At 38.4% G+C, this 17823-nt stretch overlaps 1 protein-coding gene across 5 annotated transcripts in view; it reads right to left on the reverse strand.

The window, feature by feature from the left end:
• Window positions 1-17823, reverse strand: part of Dync1i1 (dynein cytoplasmic 1 intermediate chain 1) — a 293572-nt gene that overhangs the window by 61616 nt on the left and 214133 nt on the right. For all 5 annotated transcript variants that reach the window (XM_078040389.1, XM_005331795.4, XM_005331801.4 and 2 more), the window contains 2 exons: window positions 5256-5402; window positions 971-1084 (listed from right to left, as the gene is read on the reverse strand). In XM_078040389.1, coding sequence (XP_077896515.1) covers window positions 971-1084; window positions 5256-5402 — 261 coding nt within the window. The remainder of the gene's footprint in view (window positions 1-970; window positions 1085-5255; window positions 5403-17823) is intronic.

Below are 17823 nucleotides of genomic sequence, written 5' to 3' on the forward strand. Positions count from 1 at the left end.
TTCTGGATATTTTCTTGCATTTTTTCAAAGACTATAACAATAGTCTTTTAGTTGTTTTTAGTTGGAGGATAATGAAGTACTTTTTTCATGCAAAGAAGTGTGAAAATGTGACCAGTGTAACTCCACATCAGGTACAGCAACAAGAACGGTAAGTTATACTCCAGGTACGTATGGTATGTCAAAATGCATTCTATTTTGTATAACTGAAAAGAGCAAATAAAAAAAAGATGGAAATAATAAAAAAGAAAAATGTGCGTGTCTCCTGTGTGTGTGCGCGTGTATGTATCTCAGCATGTGCCTCTACACATGTATATTCTGAAAGTTGTGTCTAGAACCTGCCTCCAGCTTCCTTTCCTACTTTTGCTCCTTTGTTTGGTTTCCATTACTGCAATCACTAGTGGTTTGGAAACTTTGGAACTTTTTCATTTCCAGCTTCTCATTTGTTCAGCAAGGACTGGCAGGAGCCATACTAACAAACATTCCAGAGGAAAAAAAACAGATGGTTTAACAAGTTCTTCGTCCACACAGGCAGTTGTCATGGGGGACAGGGACAAGCAAGGGCTTGGGTTTCTGTTTTGCCGGGATACCTTTCCTTCAAGGCAAGTCCCCTTACGGGATTGCTCTGCTGAGCTCCAACCTCATTTGCATCTCTCTCACAGTGCTGTAGGGTGAGTACAATTCATACCACAGGCAACTTCCATAATTACTACGCTTTAAAATGGATTATTTCATTTTCACTTGAAACTGACCTAAGGATTAACGTATTACAATAATTACATGATTTGTGGTAAAGGAAATGGGTTTTGGCTTCAGGAGGAGATTGTTGAAACCAGGCCCCACTCTTTCAAGGGCATCCATTGGTTTTTTAGCTCCTCTAGGATGTGAGGGTTTGGCTTTTAGGAACCGTGTTCCATTAAGCAGGTATCTTTTTAACCAGGATGCTCTTATGTTTAGGGGAAAACAAACCCACCTGCGGAGTTGAGAGCATGTCGAGGCTCCAGGAACACATCTTACCGTCGGTGGAGACAGTGATGAGGTTATGAGCATTCTGGGTGCCAACGACATTTACACAGTACACGGGATGCTGCGAAAACACAAACTTGGGGAATCAGGAGCAGATCCGAGCGGAAATGAGTGTGTGTGAGTGTCAAACACTTCACTCTAAAACAGCAATCATGAGTGACATAATCCTACTGGAATACAAGCCTCAGGTCAGTTGCCATTTTTGATTTCGACCTGAGTTCTCTCTAAAAGCTCTGACAGCAAACGTAAGAGTGGAAATACTTCCCAAGCCTCACCTTGCTCAGTCAGAAGCAATGCAGTAGCAGCGAAGGAAGCGAGAGCAGATGAGGATTGATGGGGCACAACACCTCGGGGGAGTGAATTTGGATGGCTTGAGTAAGTCCCCACCACACAGTTCAGCTGCTAATCTCGAGCGGTGAAAGAAGACAGTGTTCAAAAGGATAGAACTATTGACTTTTGGAAGGAATATGTGTTACTAAATCTGGAGTTTTATGCATTGTTGTCCCACTGCCAAATACTGGTTAACATTCTTTTTAAAAAGTGGTTAATATTCATTAGCCTTTTTAATTTGAGAGAAGGATACTGGTGGCAAAATTGTTGGCACAATGTACCTAGTGAGATAAAATTAGGTTCTTTTATGTGCTGCAAAACTTAGGGTAATGATAGATTTATTTTTCAAATATCAAAAAAAGTCATTTGAAATAGTATGGAAACATAGATTTAGCCAGGGCCATTTCTACATCTCAGGAACTATAAGCACGATGCCCTCTCCTTCTATCATAACTCTCATAGTTTATTTCGTTCTGCAGAATTCTACGTGGTAGGCTTAAAGCCATGGGCAGCTGCACATTAAACACTAAATGGAAGGTTAGCATAAGCAGAACCTAGCAGCAATTAGGGTTAGATTTCAGGCAGCTTAGCTATGAGTGGCCAAACCACAACTGACTTGATGCTTCTCTGTGCAAATAGCTGACAGTCTAAGTCTTACCCTTGATGAGTTACTGTCCACAACACCTAGCCACAACTACAACGAAACAATCTTTAATATTAGAAAGCTGATATTATATAAAGAATGGTTTGCAGACTATTATTATCATATAAAGTCCTGGTCAGAAGGAGTGCTAATAATTGTTTAGTGGAGCTAGGGATCGGTCTCATACAAAAAGTGGTCCAAAACCCACTTAAACACCTTTCTTAAGTAGCAGCCAGGTTTAGTGCTAACTAACTCCTGGGGAGTTTATGCTTCTACTAGATGTTATAAAGAAAGTTCATGGAAATACTTTCAGGTGGCGTCTTCTATTGATCACACAGACCAAGTGAAAACAATCTAGCTATTTAAATATTTATAGATTATTGTTTTAAATGCTCTAACCCCAACCCCTAAGTCTTGTCATAGACCAGGTATCACCAACTTTTGGAGCTGATGCTTGGCCACCTGGTTGTCAAAATCTTCCTCATCCTGGTCAATCTCTTTTGAATATGTTATCTTTTATATGAGTTCCTCTAATGCTGACTCCTCTAACAGTGAAGTTCTGAGAATGACACAGAATTGTCTATCTACAGACTGACCACAGAATACAAAAATCTGGGTAGCACTGAATTGTTACTTCTCATGACTTAAAAATCTGCCTTCTCATAAAGAATATGTGTATATTAATGCATCCTAAGATTACATTTATTTTTTGGACAATGACCTCTTTCAATCATGCTGATGGACAGTTAACCAAGTCCCTATGTATTTTTTGTGCTGTGTTCCTTCTGACACTTCCAAATTGAATCAGCCTGGGTGGATCTGCATAGTAGTACATACAACAGATCTGAACCCTGATCAGGCCTCCAAATCTCAAGAGGACTGTTTGGTCGTGGGGCTGTGGACAATGCTCTTTCCCAAGTCTCCCGTGTTATGAAACCTGAAGCAGCGTGCAATCAGACTCAAGCCCCACAACATGCAAAGCTCTGAGTAGAAATCACATGGAAGAATGGATTTAATAGATTTCACCTAAAAATAGCAGACTTCATAAAACTGAAGAAGGATATGTGAATGAATATGCAAAAAAAAAGCTGTATTATCTTAATTCAATTTGTCTGATTCCAGGAGCCATTGCATTGAATTGCACTTTCTTTATTCCCATGAGTGGAAAACATGGAGCAAACATGGTCATGAATCAAAATCCATCCAGTTTTCTTTCTTTTTTTTTTTTCAGCAAAAGTCCAATGGGGCTTCTCTGCTAATGGTGGGTCCACAACACAAATTGCTAGAACTTGAATAGATTAAAACTCCAGACACAAATGGCTAGAACTCGAATAGGCCAAGACCCCAGGCAACCCTGGAGGAATGCACAGAGCCAAATGCCCAGGAGGAGTGTATATGGTAGCTCCTCCTGGTCTTTAATCAGTACGATGGCTTGTGCTTTCATGAGTAATAAATCTTGGTCTGAAAGAAAAGAGAGGTAAAGAAACCTGAACAGAAGCAGACACTGGGGAATGCCTACTCAAGTGCATCTCTCTCTCTCTCTCTCTCTCTCTCTCTCTCTCTCTCTCTCTCACACACACACACACACACACACACACAAACTGTACTTAATGGAAAGAAAAAGCAACAGTACAGCTTATTTTTCCACTAAAGATGCCAGATTGTTTTTATTTATTTTAGGAATAAACTTACTGTGTGGCAGAAGGATTTTGTTTTAATTACGATTTCCTGTTGTCTCAAATACATATGTGTGGTGGGTGTGAAAGGAAATTAGTGAGTAATCTGTGGTGGGCCTCTTTTTCCTTTTTGATCCTGGTACCAATCAGCCAGGCAATAATGGAACTTGAAAGACAAACATAAAATTAAACTGTGCCCTTTCAGCTATGAATTAGACAAAACACAGTGACAGAGAAAACAAAATTTGTTTTCATTTTATTTTCTAGCAGAAAGAAATAATGCCACTCAGTTCGATGGTAACTGCATTTTAGTTGTGATGATTACATTTTAAGTTACTTGAAAAAGAAATGTTAACTCTTTGCAAGAACTTTTGGACTTGAATTTTCCCCAAAAGCTTATTATTAAACGTTCTAACATTTGGATTTATAATTTTTTTTTGAAATTTCAGAAGGCATGTTCACAAATGCACCTGACTGACATCCACAGAGAGCCAAGAAATGGTTCTACACTACTTGAGAAAACACCTGCATTGACTCTGTCTTCTCCTGGGCCACAATTTTCTGTTATTAGTTTGGAGAAATGGGGTAGGCCAGGGCAATTTCCCAAGATTCGCAAGAACTAGTTTCACCTGCATGTGTCTATGGCCCCAATCAATCAAAATTAGGGCTGACTTGGCATTTGTCATTTCCCATTGTCAAACTTACAAGAGCGGAAGAATTTTCCTCCTCATGGTCTTAGCTTGCAGTTGTTTTTCAAGCCAGAATGGTTTTGAGGCCAGCAGATGAAACAAATGAAGCAACCACATTAAGGAAATTGAAAACAATAGAAGAGCTGTATCCTTGGGCATAATTTGGGCATTTCATAGAAGGAACATCAGCTACCCTGAATGTCAAGGTAGCAAGGATTGATGGAGACATGTCTGTCTTCTCATTCCTCCTAACGATTACTATCCACACCTGTCATTCTCTTAAAGGAAATGACAGAGCAGTTGTCTTATGAACACTATACTGAAGCTCTTCTACTAAATTATGGGTAATGGTTTTGATATGTTGGCTTTTAACCCTAGGGATTATATTGTCACTGTAGTCTTTATGTTGAGACTTACACCACACATTCCAGAATTTAAAGTTATAGTACTCCCTCAAATCACAAATGGAAAAGGCCTGTTGGCAAGGGTCTCCCCCATGTTCTCCCCAGACATGAAGTACTGACTTTTCATGGTCATTTAAAAATATGTGTTTCCATCTTCTAACATAAATGTGAAGGTTTTCTTTAGGCAAATGATTCCAGAGCTACCTCTTCTAAACTTTGTGTCTTTTTTCAGTTTTAACGGCTTTTCACTGGTGGCCTCTGGGACATCCAAGGAGATCTCTTTTATGTGCAAGAACCTAGAGATGAAGAGATTTCTCTAAACCCAATGCTTCCTTCACCTTTTTTTCCCCTTCATCTTTATTTTAATCAGCATATGATCGTTATAATAGGTACTTCTAACTTTGAATTACTGGTAAGACCATGCTTTGGTGAGCTACTTTCCTTTTCAGGGCTTGGTGGCTGACAGGGACATGATGAAAGCTGGACTTACCGTGTGGGCTGCAGCTGACAAAGGTGTCCGCTGCACAGGCGTCCTTCGATGGCTGCGATTGTCCCAGAGAACAATCTGGCCCGAATAAGTCCCGCCAACTACCAAATTAGGATGGAAACGGGCAAAGCAGACTGACATGACAGAGGACTGTGAAGGAAAAGGAGAGAGAGGGGAACTATGAAACGGCTGTAGAGGAGACCATCGTCTCTGTTTAGTCCTGAAGGCAAAATGGTTCATTGAATAAATGCAACGCCTTCTAGAAAACATAAAGCAATTTAAAGCTGGGATTTCGAATGCATAGTGAGTAGATTTTGTGCGTAGACATAGGACTTTCTCTGGAGAGGTTGGCCAATGGTTTACCCCTTGAAATCTGAAATTTGAAGTCTTGGCCTTGTTATCAAATAGGCATAAAACCTATCTTAAGTGCATCATTGTTTTGTGGTCTGTAAAACTTGCTTTCTGGACATTTCCCATTTCTCGAATAAAATGGCAACAGAACTGGTATTAATTCTCCACTGAAGTTTTTACAAAGCAGTTCTTCACTTTGAGGGCTTTCACGTTAACTTAGGTTAGGTGCAGTGTTGGTAATGGCAGATCAATTCTAGCTTCAGAACTTTAAGACAGGCCAGTTTTTTCTTTCTTTCTTTCTTTTTTTTTTTTTTGCTTTAGCCTTAATGTAGACTTCTAGGAAGGATACTGACCTCAGACTAATCAAACTGGCTCCTCCCCCAATTCCCTCACCTCCCATGGGCATCCTCCTTGACCTTGAAGCTGCCCACTTCAGACAAGTCTTAATGTTAGCCTTTGCCTATTTTAATAAACAGCCAGAAATGGATTTCAGTCCAACTCTGCCCATGGTCTGTCATAGCATCACAAATGTGGTTTCTGAAATTCCACAAAGTTCTACTGGGTACCATATTTCGTATGAAATTACTTAGCTAGCGAATGCACTTAAAATCAAACAAGTTACTCTTCCACATCTACTAAGACTCTTGTGATTCCTGCAGCACTTTCTATCTTTACACTTATCAGCTGAAGTATTTGTTTTTAATAAACATATTTCATTCCTTCAGCTACATTCAATAATTTCAATGTATTCTAGAAAACATAAAGCAATTTAAACCATGGAGAAGTTACTATGTGCAAGAAAGTCATTATACCAAAAATGAGAATAAAAAGGTAGCTATTGCCCCCAACAAACCTGTGTTCTGGTAAAGGGAACTAAGAATATATGCATTTAAAAGAATAGAGTTGCTGCCAATCCATACGGTGCTTTTGTGTGAAATCGGAAAAAGTGCCCCTTAGAACAAACACAACCACATGGGTAGGCACATGCCTTGGCAAGTGGAGAGTAAGATGGATTTCCATCCCTTTTTGTTCATGGTGCTTGACATCCTTGCTCAGGGCATAATCTAGACTCCCAACTTGCACACGTGATCTGACTAAATCATGGCAGCCTCTGTGTGTCTGTGTGTGTGTGTGTGTGTATGTGACAGGGGTGAAGGGAGGGGAAGATTTGTTTTAGAGGAAAGGAGAGGAAGGTGAAAAATGTACAGTGGCTAGATCTACCTCATGGAAGGGGTTGTGTTACACCCTGAAGTCTATGTGGACCATTCTGCAAGTGGATAGGAGAAGACAAAAAGTACTTTTGAGAGATGAGAAAATGAGAAGAAAGAACCAGAAGCATCAATGGTCTAATCCGGATCCACAGGAAAGGAGCTAGCATGGAAGAGGCTGTTAGGAAACATGGCTGAAGAGGTAGCTTTGGTTGGACGTGAGAAGCCCCTGAATGGCCCTATTTGAATTTTTTTCTGCAGGCAGTGGTGAGAAATCATAGCTTTCTAAGCAAACAAGTATGGAAATCAAAGTTTGTAATTAATAATCCAGCAAAATAGTAACTGATGAAAAAAATTACGACTTCCTTCTGATAGGTAAAGTGAATGCCCGTTTCTTATAATAAAACTAAACAAAGCAAAACCAGATCTAATGTCAGCCTAAGGCTTCATAGTCAGAAACAGTCTCGATACTCTGAGGTAGAATAAAGAATGCAGACTATTTTTCAATGTCATGTTTTCCTAGTTTTGAATGATTTTCAGTTCCAATTCCTTAAACACGATTCGATGAAGAACATACCTATGCCCCAATCTGGTTTTCATAAAGTTCAAGAATAACTCTCAATAATGACACCGAATTAAAGAAAAAGAAAATAATGCTGGTCAGCTTCTTGTTTTACACATCCCACAGAAACGATTCTTAGTTTTCAATTGATGAAATTCTTATGTTGCCTGAGCTATGTTGGAAAGTTTTTTAGAAAGCTTCAGAAAGACTTAAAATTATCCAGGTGGTATCAACAATTGAATTTGCCAAAGCTCAAGTAGATATGGATAAAGGAATGTCATTCAATTGGAAAAATCCAGAATTTAACCACTTGATTGCTTCCGTGTTTCAGTTAAATCCCAGCAAAATTTCCTCCAAATCTTGTACAGTTTGTTGAGAGACTGGAGCAAAACAAACACTGTAGGTATTTCTATGAAAATGAAACACAGAGTTGGCTCCAATTGGAATCTGATCCCATAGGGTACTTATTCACTCGTTCATTTGTTCTATATTCATTCATTTATTTATTTACCAAATACTTAGCATTGAGGTCTACTAAACCATTTGTTAAAATTGCAAATGTCACCAAAGCCCCCCAATCTTGGATTCAGAATTCTATTTAAATTTGGTTTAAAAAAAAAAAAGTCAAATGCATGCTGAAAAAGCACCTTGGGGCACCAGATTTCTGCCACGAGAATCTACATTGTTTTGCTGAAAATCAATATTTACAATATTTCCATGAGGAAAAAGAGTAGATGTTTATTTTCATTTTATATTTGGAAGATAAAGTATAGCTGTGTGTCTATGTGTATACGTATATGTAGCTAACCACAGATGTCCACACTTGACACTATCATTTATACGGAAGCACTAAGGCAGTATGATCACCGTCATCTAGATGTAAAGTTTAGAATTCAGACATTTCCTGAGATGTTGTTAAATACTCTGATCCTTGATGTAAAGGTGGCAAACGCTTGGGAGACTGACTTAGTTTTTATTTGCATCCAAATGCTTCCTCTGCTTTAGACTTGGGAACAGTGCTCCATCTACAGCACAGAGGATGTGAGCCCCTCTTCCAACTGGGGAAGTCTGGGCTTGGAAACCTGCAATCTCCTGCTGCTCAAGCAGCTACTGATCTAGTCATTGTTGCTGCTGTCCATTGTCATGGAATTTCCTGGCTGTCAGTAAGAGGTGCCAATGTTGATAACATCCTGTCAGTTACATCTATGGTTAAAAAAAAAATAAAAATAAAAAAGCGCTTCAGAAAAATTGGTTGACACTTCAAAAAAAAGAGTAGATTTTTTTGCTGTCTTCATTTTCAACAGTATTTTTTCCGAGGGCAAATTATATGAAAAATATATTAATAATATTGTTACTTTAAAAATTTCATCACTTTTTTGGTGTTCACAACTTAAGTTAAGTCATCCAGTGTTGTAAATAGGCATTATTAAACTAGGATTAATAATGACAAACAAAATTAATCGAGAAGAAGTTTCTTTGCCTTTTTATTCTGGGGTCTATATGAATGCACATGGCTACAGTTTTTTTTTTTTTAGTTTAAAATATTAATTATTTTATTATATTCTTTAAAGTAATAGAGTCTCAGAATGATTTTGAAAATCTACATAGTCTTTTAGAATTCTAATCAAGCCAATTACATGAGTAGAAAATAATACAAAGTTGGTGAATGTTAACCTCTTCATCACAGTGTTTCTGCCATTACTGTTGAGCTGTTTTTACAAAGCTGAGGATTTCATAATGTGGCCATATTGTTGGTCCAAACAGGGACTCAGAAACAGGATAGTCTTGGATATTCAAGGCTTGAGGTGAAACTGGTGAGTCTGCCTGACTATATTCCAACAAGTAACACAGGGATGGGGTTACACAAGGGACCAATGATCTAAGAGGATGAGCATCCCATCTCGGTCATTTGCATAGCACAGTCCCCCAAATCAAGCCAAGCAATATGCTGAGACTATGTCTTGAGGACCAGGCCATCTCTGTTGACAGAGATCATTTTGTTGTTTTCAACAGAGGCATTATCTCTGAGACTCCTGAGGAAGCCTGGCTTACTTTTCAGACTTGAACAGACGGCCCGGTTCCTGGCCATCCCTGCACAGTGGCTCTCCTCCTGACCCACATTGTTATGTGAGCCTTTGCACACAAGCTGACCCACTAGATGCGGTTCCACATCTTCATAGTCTATTTCAAGAGAAGTCAGTTTATTTTAGCCCATTCATCGAGGGAATTCCACGGAGACTGGAAGGGTGGGGAGCCGGCTTTGAACGTCTCCCTTCACTCATTGCACACCACTGCATTCAATTCAAAGTCGGCCCAAACCCCTCTTTAAGTGGCTGTGGAGGCTGTTTTCTATTTTGCAGAGCTAATCCAGGCCAGCTTACGGATCGTACTTCCCCTTAACCACAGACCCATAGGCCCAGGGTGAACAGCCTTTGGTCAATGCTGGCTGGGAAGCGTGCCCTCTAGGTTCACATTTGATCTGGCTGCCCATGTCCGTCTGTGTGTGTGGCACTCTGCCCACTCCCCATCCTTCATGCCTGGGTGGGAGGGATAGGGGTCCTGCATTCAAAAGCATCTCCTATTTCAAGTACCATCTCTTCTGGGGAGAAGTCAGTCCCCAGGGAGGGAATGGACATATTGTTGCCATATGCTGTTTAATGGTGGCTGACATTTTATTTGCCTAAAAGCAAATGTTTAACTGTCAGAGGGCTGTGAGGCAGACAGATCAGATCCTTCTGGCTACTAGTGAACTTGTATAGATACTTCTGCAAGTATCTAAGAAACCCACAAAAATATTTTATTTGTTAATGGAAACACGTGTAAATGGAGAACACTGCTGTGGAAAACTCTTTTTAGAGGCGATCATGTGGCACGTGACAATGTGGAAGGTGTGAAGGTATTGAAGACACCCTGCATTTCGAGCCAGGCACTTAACTTTGAGATGAAGGAAAACGATCCGATCCTTTTTTTCCCCCCTTTAGGATTCTCCTGTCCTCTCTCTAAATCTCTATGCCCAAATGTGCATTCCATTCTTCTAAACTGCAAGAGTGACCATCTCCCAAAAGTTATTCCCCTATTAGTGCCAGAATGCCTAGGAGGAAAGATGGAATTAGCTTGTCTGCTACTTCTAAACTCAGTTTGCACAAAAAAATTAAAAAAGAAAGAAAGAAAAAGAAAAGAAAGTATGATAAAGAAAGCAAGAAAGTATCTGATTCTAAGATCTTATTTCCCAAAGACTAGATATCAATCATCCTGATGACCTTCCATAGAATCCCTAGGAATGTCATGACTTTCACTACTGATACCCTATCGTATACATCTTTCTGGGTGGTAGGCCAAGAATACAAAGAGTGGTATGCAAACTATAAGGACACACAGCTTTACACACACTAGCATAGTTATTCCTCTCTCTCTCTCTCTCTCTCTCTTTTGAGGGAAATCGTGTTGATAAAGATGTAGAGAAGTTGGAATGCCATTAAACACTACTAGTGAGATTGTAAAATGAGGGCAGCCATTGGAAAATGGTCTGACAGTTCCTCAAAAAAAAAATATAAACAAAGTTATCATCTGACCCCACAATTCCACTTCTAGTTACATACACAGGAAAACTGAAGACATAAGCATATGCAAAAACTTGTTCACAACAGCATTATTCATAATAGCCAAAAGGTGCCAACAACTCAAATGTCTATCAACTGATGAATGGATATACAAAATGTGGTAAATCCATGTGAATGTTATTCAACAATAAAAAGCAATGTAATACAGATGTAGGCTATAACATGGATGAATTTTGAAAAACTTTAAGTAAAACAAATTCTAAAAGGATAAGTCATAATTGCACACTTTTATGAGTTTACTAAAAAGCACAGACTTTGAAGGTTGAACTTATGTGGCGTGATACACATATCAATTTTTAAAAGAAATTTGGGTACAGACAAGTTTTCAACCTCATGGAGCTTCCCAGCCTCAGTTTTAATCTTCTGGATAATTGTCTGAACTACCTGGATCACTCTCTTCTCAAACACTTAGTCATTGCCTTGTAATTCTTTCTGAGCATCATCTCCAGTTTGTACTCCCTTGGAGACACTGAGGTAGAAAGGGAAGATCAGCAGACTTCAAGTCCAGAGAAATTTCTGCTCTGGTTCCTATTACTTGTGTGATCCAAGTTTTAAGTTGTTTTTGTTTGCTTAATTTGGGGCACTTTTTAAAATTATTATTTATCCACTTTTAAAAACTGTGCTGAAATATTCATAATATAAAAATTTCCATTCTAATCATTTTTTTAGAGAGAGAATCTTTTAATATTTATTTTTTAGTTATCGGCGGACACAACATCTTCGTTTGTATGTGGTGCTGAGGATCAAACCCGGGCCACACGCATGCCAGGCGAGCACACTACCACTTGAGCCATGTCCCCAGCCCCTCTTCTAACCATTTTTAACCACGCAGCTCAATGGCATTAAGTACACTCACCAATGTTGTGCAACTGTCACTGCTATTCATCGCCAGAACTTCATCATCTTCCACAGCTGAAACTCTGTCCCCACAAGACACCAACTCCTTCTTTTCCCTCACCCCTGGCAACCACCATTCACTTTCCATTGCTTTGAATTTGACTGCTCTAGGTAGCTCATGTGAGTGGAATCAATCACACAGTGTTTGTCTTTTGTGACTGGCTTATTTCACTTAGCATACTGTCATCATGGCTCATCCATGAACACATGTAGAATTCCTCCCTTTTTAAGGCTGAATAACAGCCCATTGTATGTACATACGATATACAAACATATCCAGAGACAATGAAGGTCCAGAGGACTCCTCATCTCGTGTGTTGATTCATTCATGAAGGAACACTTGGGCTCTTTTTACCTTTTGGCTACTGTGAATAGCTAAAGGCTATATTGTGGCTGCTTTGAAAAAGGGTAGACAACTACCTGTTTCAGACTCTGCTTAATTCTTTTGGGTAATATCTGTTCGTGGAATTGTTGGATCCTATGGTAGTTTGTCCTTTTTGTTTGTTTGTTTGTTTTTTTTTAGGAACCACTGTTTTACTTTTTTTTTTTTATAGTGACTACCATTTTATATTCCACCACCATATCACAAAGGTTCCAATATCTCCAGCACTTGCTCTCTTCTTTTTCTTTTGTTTGTTTATAGCAGTCATCCTAATGCATGTGAGGCGTCTAAGCCTTACTTTTTGATTCATAACAAGAACATGATGGTTCTTGCCCTGCCTATGGTACAGGGCATTTTCTTTGCCCATCTTTTCTGGAGCTGCTGAAAGATTTGAATTAGGCAACTAAAGACCTTGATAAGTGATATGCCCTCCACATAGGATTAGAGATGACTTTATTCCTAATTTGAAGAAACATATCCAGAGACAATGAAGGTCCAGAGGACTCCCATTTTGGTCAACAAATATTTTCATAAATCCACTGTCCTGTATTGATGGTCTAGGTTGGAAAACTGTCTTCTAGATGTATTATTAAACTATTATGTGGTTTAACTCTTTTGAGTGAGTCTTTATTCTTGATAACCCTTTCAGACCTCAAATTAGACCTGGAATAGACTGATCTGTGATATGACTTTACATCTGATTAGTTCTTATTCATCAATAAGGCACCCTTTGGGTATTTTTTTTTTTTGGTAGCAGGGATTTAATCCAGGGGCACTTAACCGCTGAGCCATATCTATTTAGATATACATGATATTTAGATATCATGTATATCTAAATAGAACAAAATTTATTTGTTCTATTTAGATATACATGACAGTAGAGTATATTTTGACATACTACACATACATGATTAGAGATGACTTTATTCCTAATTTGAAGAAACATATCCAGAAACAAAGAAGGTTCAGAGGACTCCTCATTTTAGTCAACAAATATTTTCATAAATCCATTGTCCTGTATTGATGGTCTAAGTTGGAAAAAGTATTTCCATATTTTATTTAGAGACAGCATCTAACTAAGTTGCTTAAGGCCTCACTAAGTTTCTGAGGCTGGCTTCGAATACACAATCCTCCTGCCTCAGTTTCCCAAGCCAGTGGGATTACAGTCATGTGCCACCATGCCTGGCTCAGGCTATTTTCTAAACCAGTGTCACTCCACACATGCCTGTACCTTAGCATCAACTAGAGAGCTTTAAAAATTACCTAATGCTCAGGCCACATTCCATAACAATTAAATCAGAATTTCTGGGGTGGGAATCAGGCATCAATATTTTTTAAAACTCCCCTGTTCAGTCAAGTATGAAGAATACTCTTTTAAATCAATGTTTCTCAAACTTATCTGAGTGTGAGTGCTTGGAGAACTCCTGGAAAACACAGATTGGTTACTAGAAGATGCAGGATGAAAGAATTGGGGAGATGTTAGTCAAAGTGGCAAAAGACACAAAATTTCAGTTACACAGGAGGAATAAGTTCAATAGAACAATTGTACATCATGGTAACTAAAGTTAATCATATATTGTAGGGGCTGGGGTTGGGGCTCAGTGGTAGAGTGCTTGCCCAGCATGTATGAGGCACTTGGTTCCATCCTCAGTATCACATAAAAATAAATACTTAAAATAAAGGCATTGTATCCATCTACTACCAAAAAATAATTTAAAAAATAATATATTGTACATTTGAAAATTGCTCAAAGGGTATATTTTAAGTAGTCTCACCACATACACAAAGGTAAGTATGTGGGGAAAAGCACAAGTTAAATAACCTGACTTTGCTATTCTGCAATGTACATTCATATAAAACATCGTGCTTTATATGACAAATATATACATTTTTTCCTTGTCAATTTAAACAAACAACAAGCAAAAACATAGATTTCTGGGTCCCATCTTGGATCTATCTGGTCAGAATTTCTGGGAAGAGACCTTGTGATGTGTGTATTTAGTAGGAACCCAGGTGATCGATATGGTGGACAAAGTTGAAAAACTCAATTCCAAAACGATAATTTGGTAGAGTTTGGTGTCATTTGGAATGCATTTGCTTAGCACCAGTGTAGTTCCAAGCCTGGGCTCTTTTCTTTATAGGATTATGTGCCATTTTTACAACTGGCCCAACTGAAAAAAATATGATATTTTCCTCTGCTAGATTACCATTTCCTTCAATGTTAATGGCTAGTTTGATATCTCATCTGGCTTCTCCACTGAAATAATGAGACTCTCAGAAAATAACTGAAAATGACAGTGAAGGTTTGGTCCCAACTTTCCTATATCATCACTATATGTGGGGACACTAAATATATTGGAGTTTTCCTGTTTATTGTTAGGAGGGCTAATGTACATCATCACTGTCGCCCCAGGTCACATGACTATTTAGCTGTGGGGGCATTCCAAAGTTTTTGAGCACCTGAGTTTCAAGCATGACCTAACATTGTATTGTTCCTATTAGGTGGATAACTTGGCTTCCATGTTTTTCAGTATAGGAAAACCAGGCTCAGAGAAGTAAAGCTATTGGTTTAAGATTGAATTAGCAGAAAGTGGCAAAACCCAGATTTGAACCACAGCCTGGCTGATTTCAAAGTCAATATATTGTAAAAATTTAAACCAACTGAAGACAGGTGCATTTTCTCTTAGCGATCCATGATCCCACCTCCTGCACACCAAACTTCTGACTCCCTCACTTCCACGGGCCTGGGAGTCACAGGCTGAACCTCACGTATTGCTACATGGCAGAGAGGGCTTGTGGGCTCCCTGCTTGCCACAGTGGCTTTGACAGTGAGTCTCTAACCCCTCTCCAGTTGGGCTTCTCTTGCTGGCATAAAGATGGCTCACCTCACTCAGTTCCCAGCCTATCAGTTGTGACAGGTAGCAACAGAGCTAATTAGTATCAATTGTAGTGATATTTACCATGAGGTGGGTATTCCTGCTGAGAACTGATTGAGACCAATTAATCATTTCATGAGCATCTACGGAGCAGGTGGGACACCAGTTGGGTCACCACTGACAAGCTCTGTGTTTATCACCACTGTTTTGGAGGAAAATGCTTCATTTTCATCTTGTCACTGTGGAACCAAACTGAAAAGACCATTGCAATACAACAAATTATTTTTTAATGAGTGTGTGTATCCCCCCAAATATTTATGTGAAATGTTATTGATTGTTGTGCAAAAGAAATGGTGTCTCTGTGTACTTTAACAAACAAAAAGGACTTTCTATTTAGAGACACAGAATACCTGGGGAACATTTCAAGTTCAATAAGTAAGAAGTAATATGTATATATTTTTTTTAAAAAAATAGGTTCTTGGGAGATAGAATTATCTTTGGTAAAAATTCACATTTTGGAAAATGTAAAAAAAAGGTGACCTGCATTTTTTAAAAAAAGTTCAAAAACAAAAATAAATGAAAAATTTGAGGCGCATTATGTCTTGCCTGTACCTGGAGAGCCTTTACAGAGTCTTAAAATGCAAGACATATACTCCAATTCAAGTTTTTTTATACACATACAAAAGTTTTCTTTTCTTTTTTTCTTTTTACATTCTGGTTAAAAACTAACCAACAACCAGGTGGAGAATCTTGGTAGCAAGTTCTTCAAATGCAAAGTTATTCTTAGAAACTATCTGCCTCAGCACCTCAACCACACAATGTACTGAAAACTTATCTTCTGCTAGTTGTTCCACTAGCTGTGACCCACCACCTGCCACATGGTAGAGCAGTTGAGGAATTTCTATCCATAGTTTGTAAAAGGAAAAGTAGTTTCCACTCTTCCTATTTCAACCCTCATAGCAACAGAGTTTTATAAATAAATCAGCACAACTTTTAATAATAGGGTTTGAATTTACCAAAGAGTTGTGTAGACAATACAGTTACCATATACTAATGCTGTGCTATTGCTATTAACTTCTTCTCTGTTGTCATGTTAGTATATAGCAAGTTGTCACAACCGAGGAACTGATATCAATACATCATCAAATCAAGGTTCATACTTGATTTAGCTGTCCTTACTCATTACCTAATGTCTTTTTTCTGTTCCAGGATCCCATCCGAGAGATCATATAACCCTCAGACATCATGTTTCCTTAGGTCCTTTTAGGCTGTGACAGTTTCTCACTTTTCTGTTGATTTTCTTAAGTGTTTTGAGGAGTACTTTGTAGGATGTCCTTCAATTTGGGTTTGCTTTTTGTTGTTGTTGTTATTTTCTTCCTATTTTATGATTAGGATGGGACAAAAAGATGTCTTCAGGTTGTAGTAAATATTCAGAACCAAAACAAAACAAGAAAAAGATCCAAGGGTTTGAGGTATTGAACTTAGTTGGTGAAAGATTATAATACAGTGGTGGTATGATTATCTATTTATTCCTTAATCTATCCATCCACATCCACATGATACTTCCTATTTTGATAAATTTGTTATTCAAAAATTTTACTATAGATAAAACCAGGTGGGGATATGCCATCACATCTGACAGTAATGCTCACTGAAACACTCTCAGGTCAATGTTCTTTTCTTCTGTATAGACTTCCAACCACTTACTAAATATTATTGTCCAATTTTTAAAGAAATGTGAAACCAAAATTGCTATGGTAGGCTGCAGTGGACGCACAGTGCAAGCTGAGAGCTAGATTTTACTTTATACAGACTAAAAAGAGGAAGAGAGAAATATATAGATCATTTTTTTTTGTATGCTACAAAGCACCAGCCTTCTTCAAATCAAAAGTCTAAGTCCTATTTAATTTTTCTAAAAATCGGAAGTTGATTTTTTTGGATATGGCATGTGTTGTCATCTACCTCTTTGATTTATGGAAGTTATGTACCAGAGAGAAAGAGATTACTTTATTTGAGAAAGAAGAACAAGAGTTCCAATAGACAGGAAAGATTGTAGGCAGCATTAACTTCAGTGCTTGTTAAAACAAGAAGGATTAATAGCAAAAAGGGAGGGAAGAATTTTGAATGTCTCCAGTTTAGTATCTTCAAAAACCTTTGAGGTTTCTGAGAAAGGCTCAGCCAACCACATGAAAGAGACGCAAAGGGACTCAGCCACACGACTTCTCTAAATCCAGGGCTGGGGCTGCTCCACTGTACCATCAAACCATCTTACTTGAAGTGTAGCCACAAATTACATTTACTTTTATTAAAAAAGTACTAAGTCCTTGCAAAGGGGGCAAACAGAGCATTCAGAAATATGTTACTATCCACTTAACCTTGATGGAAATCGTATGGATAAACATGGATAAGAAGAGCCATATTCTTAGTCCATGATCCCTTCCTCGGTCACGTAAAAGAGGCAATAATGGCCCTGAGCAATAGAATCCAAGAGAAGAATTCAGTTACCAGGAATTTTATTTTTTACCAGCATAATAATAAATGGGCTGATTGGATTTAGAACTGATGTACTAGCAAGAGGGTCTGAAAATAATTGCATGAAAGATTTGTGTTCTGATTTGTGCATTTTTTTTCTTCTGCATTTGTAGGATTTGGGTTTTGTGTATGAGGACATTGAA

The sequence above is a fragment of the Ictidomys tridecemlineatus genome, chromosome 2 (genome assembly GCF_052094955.1).
Source record: "Ictidomys tridecemlineatus isolate mIctTri1 chromosome 2, mIctTri1.hap1, whole genome shotgun sequence".
NCBI lineage: Eukaryota > Metazoa > Chordata > Mammalia > Rodentia > Sciuridae > Ictidomys > Ictidomys tridecemlineatus.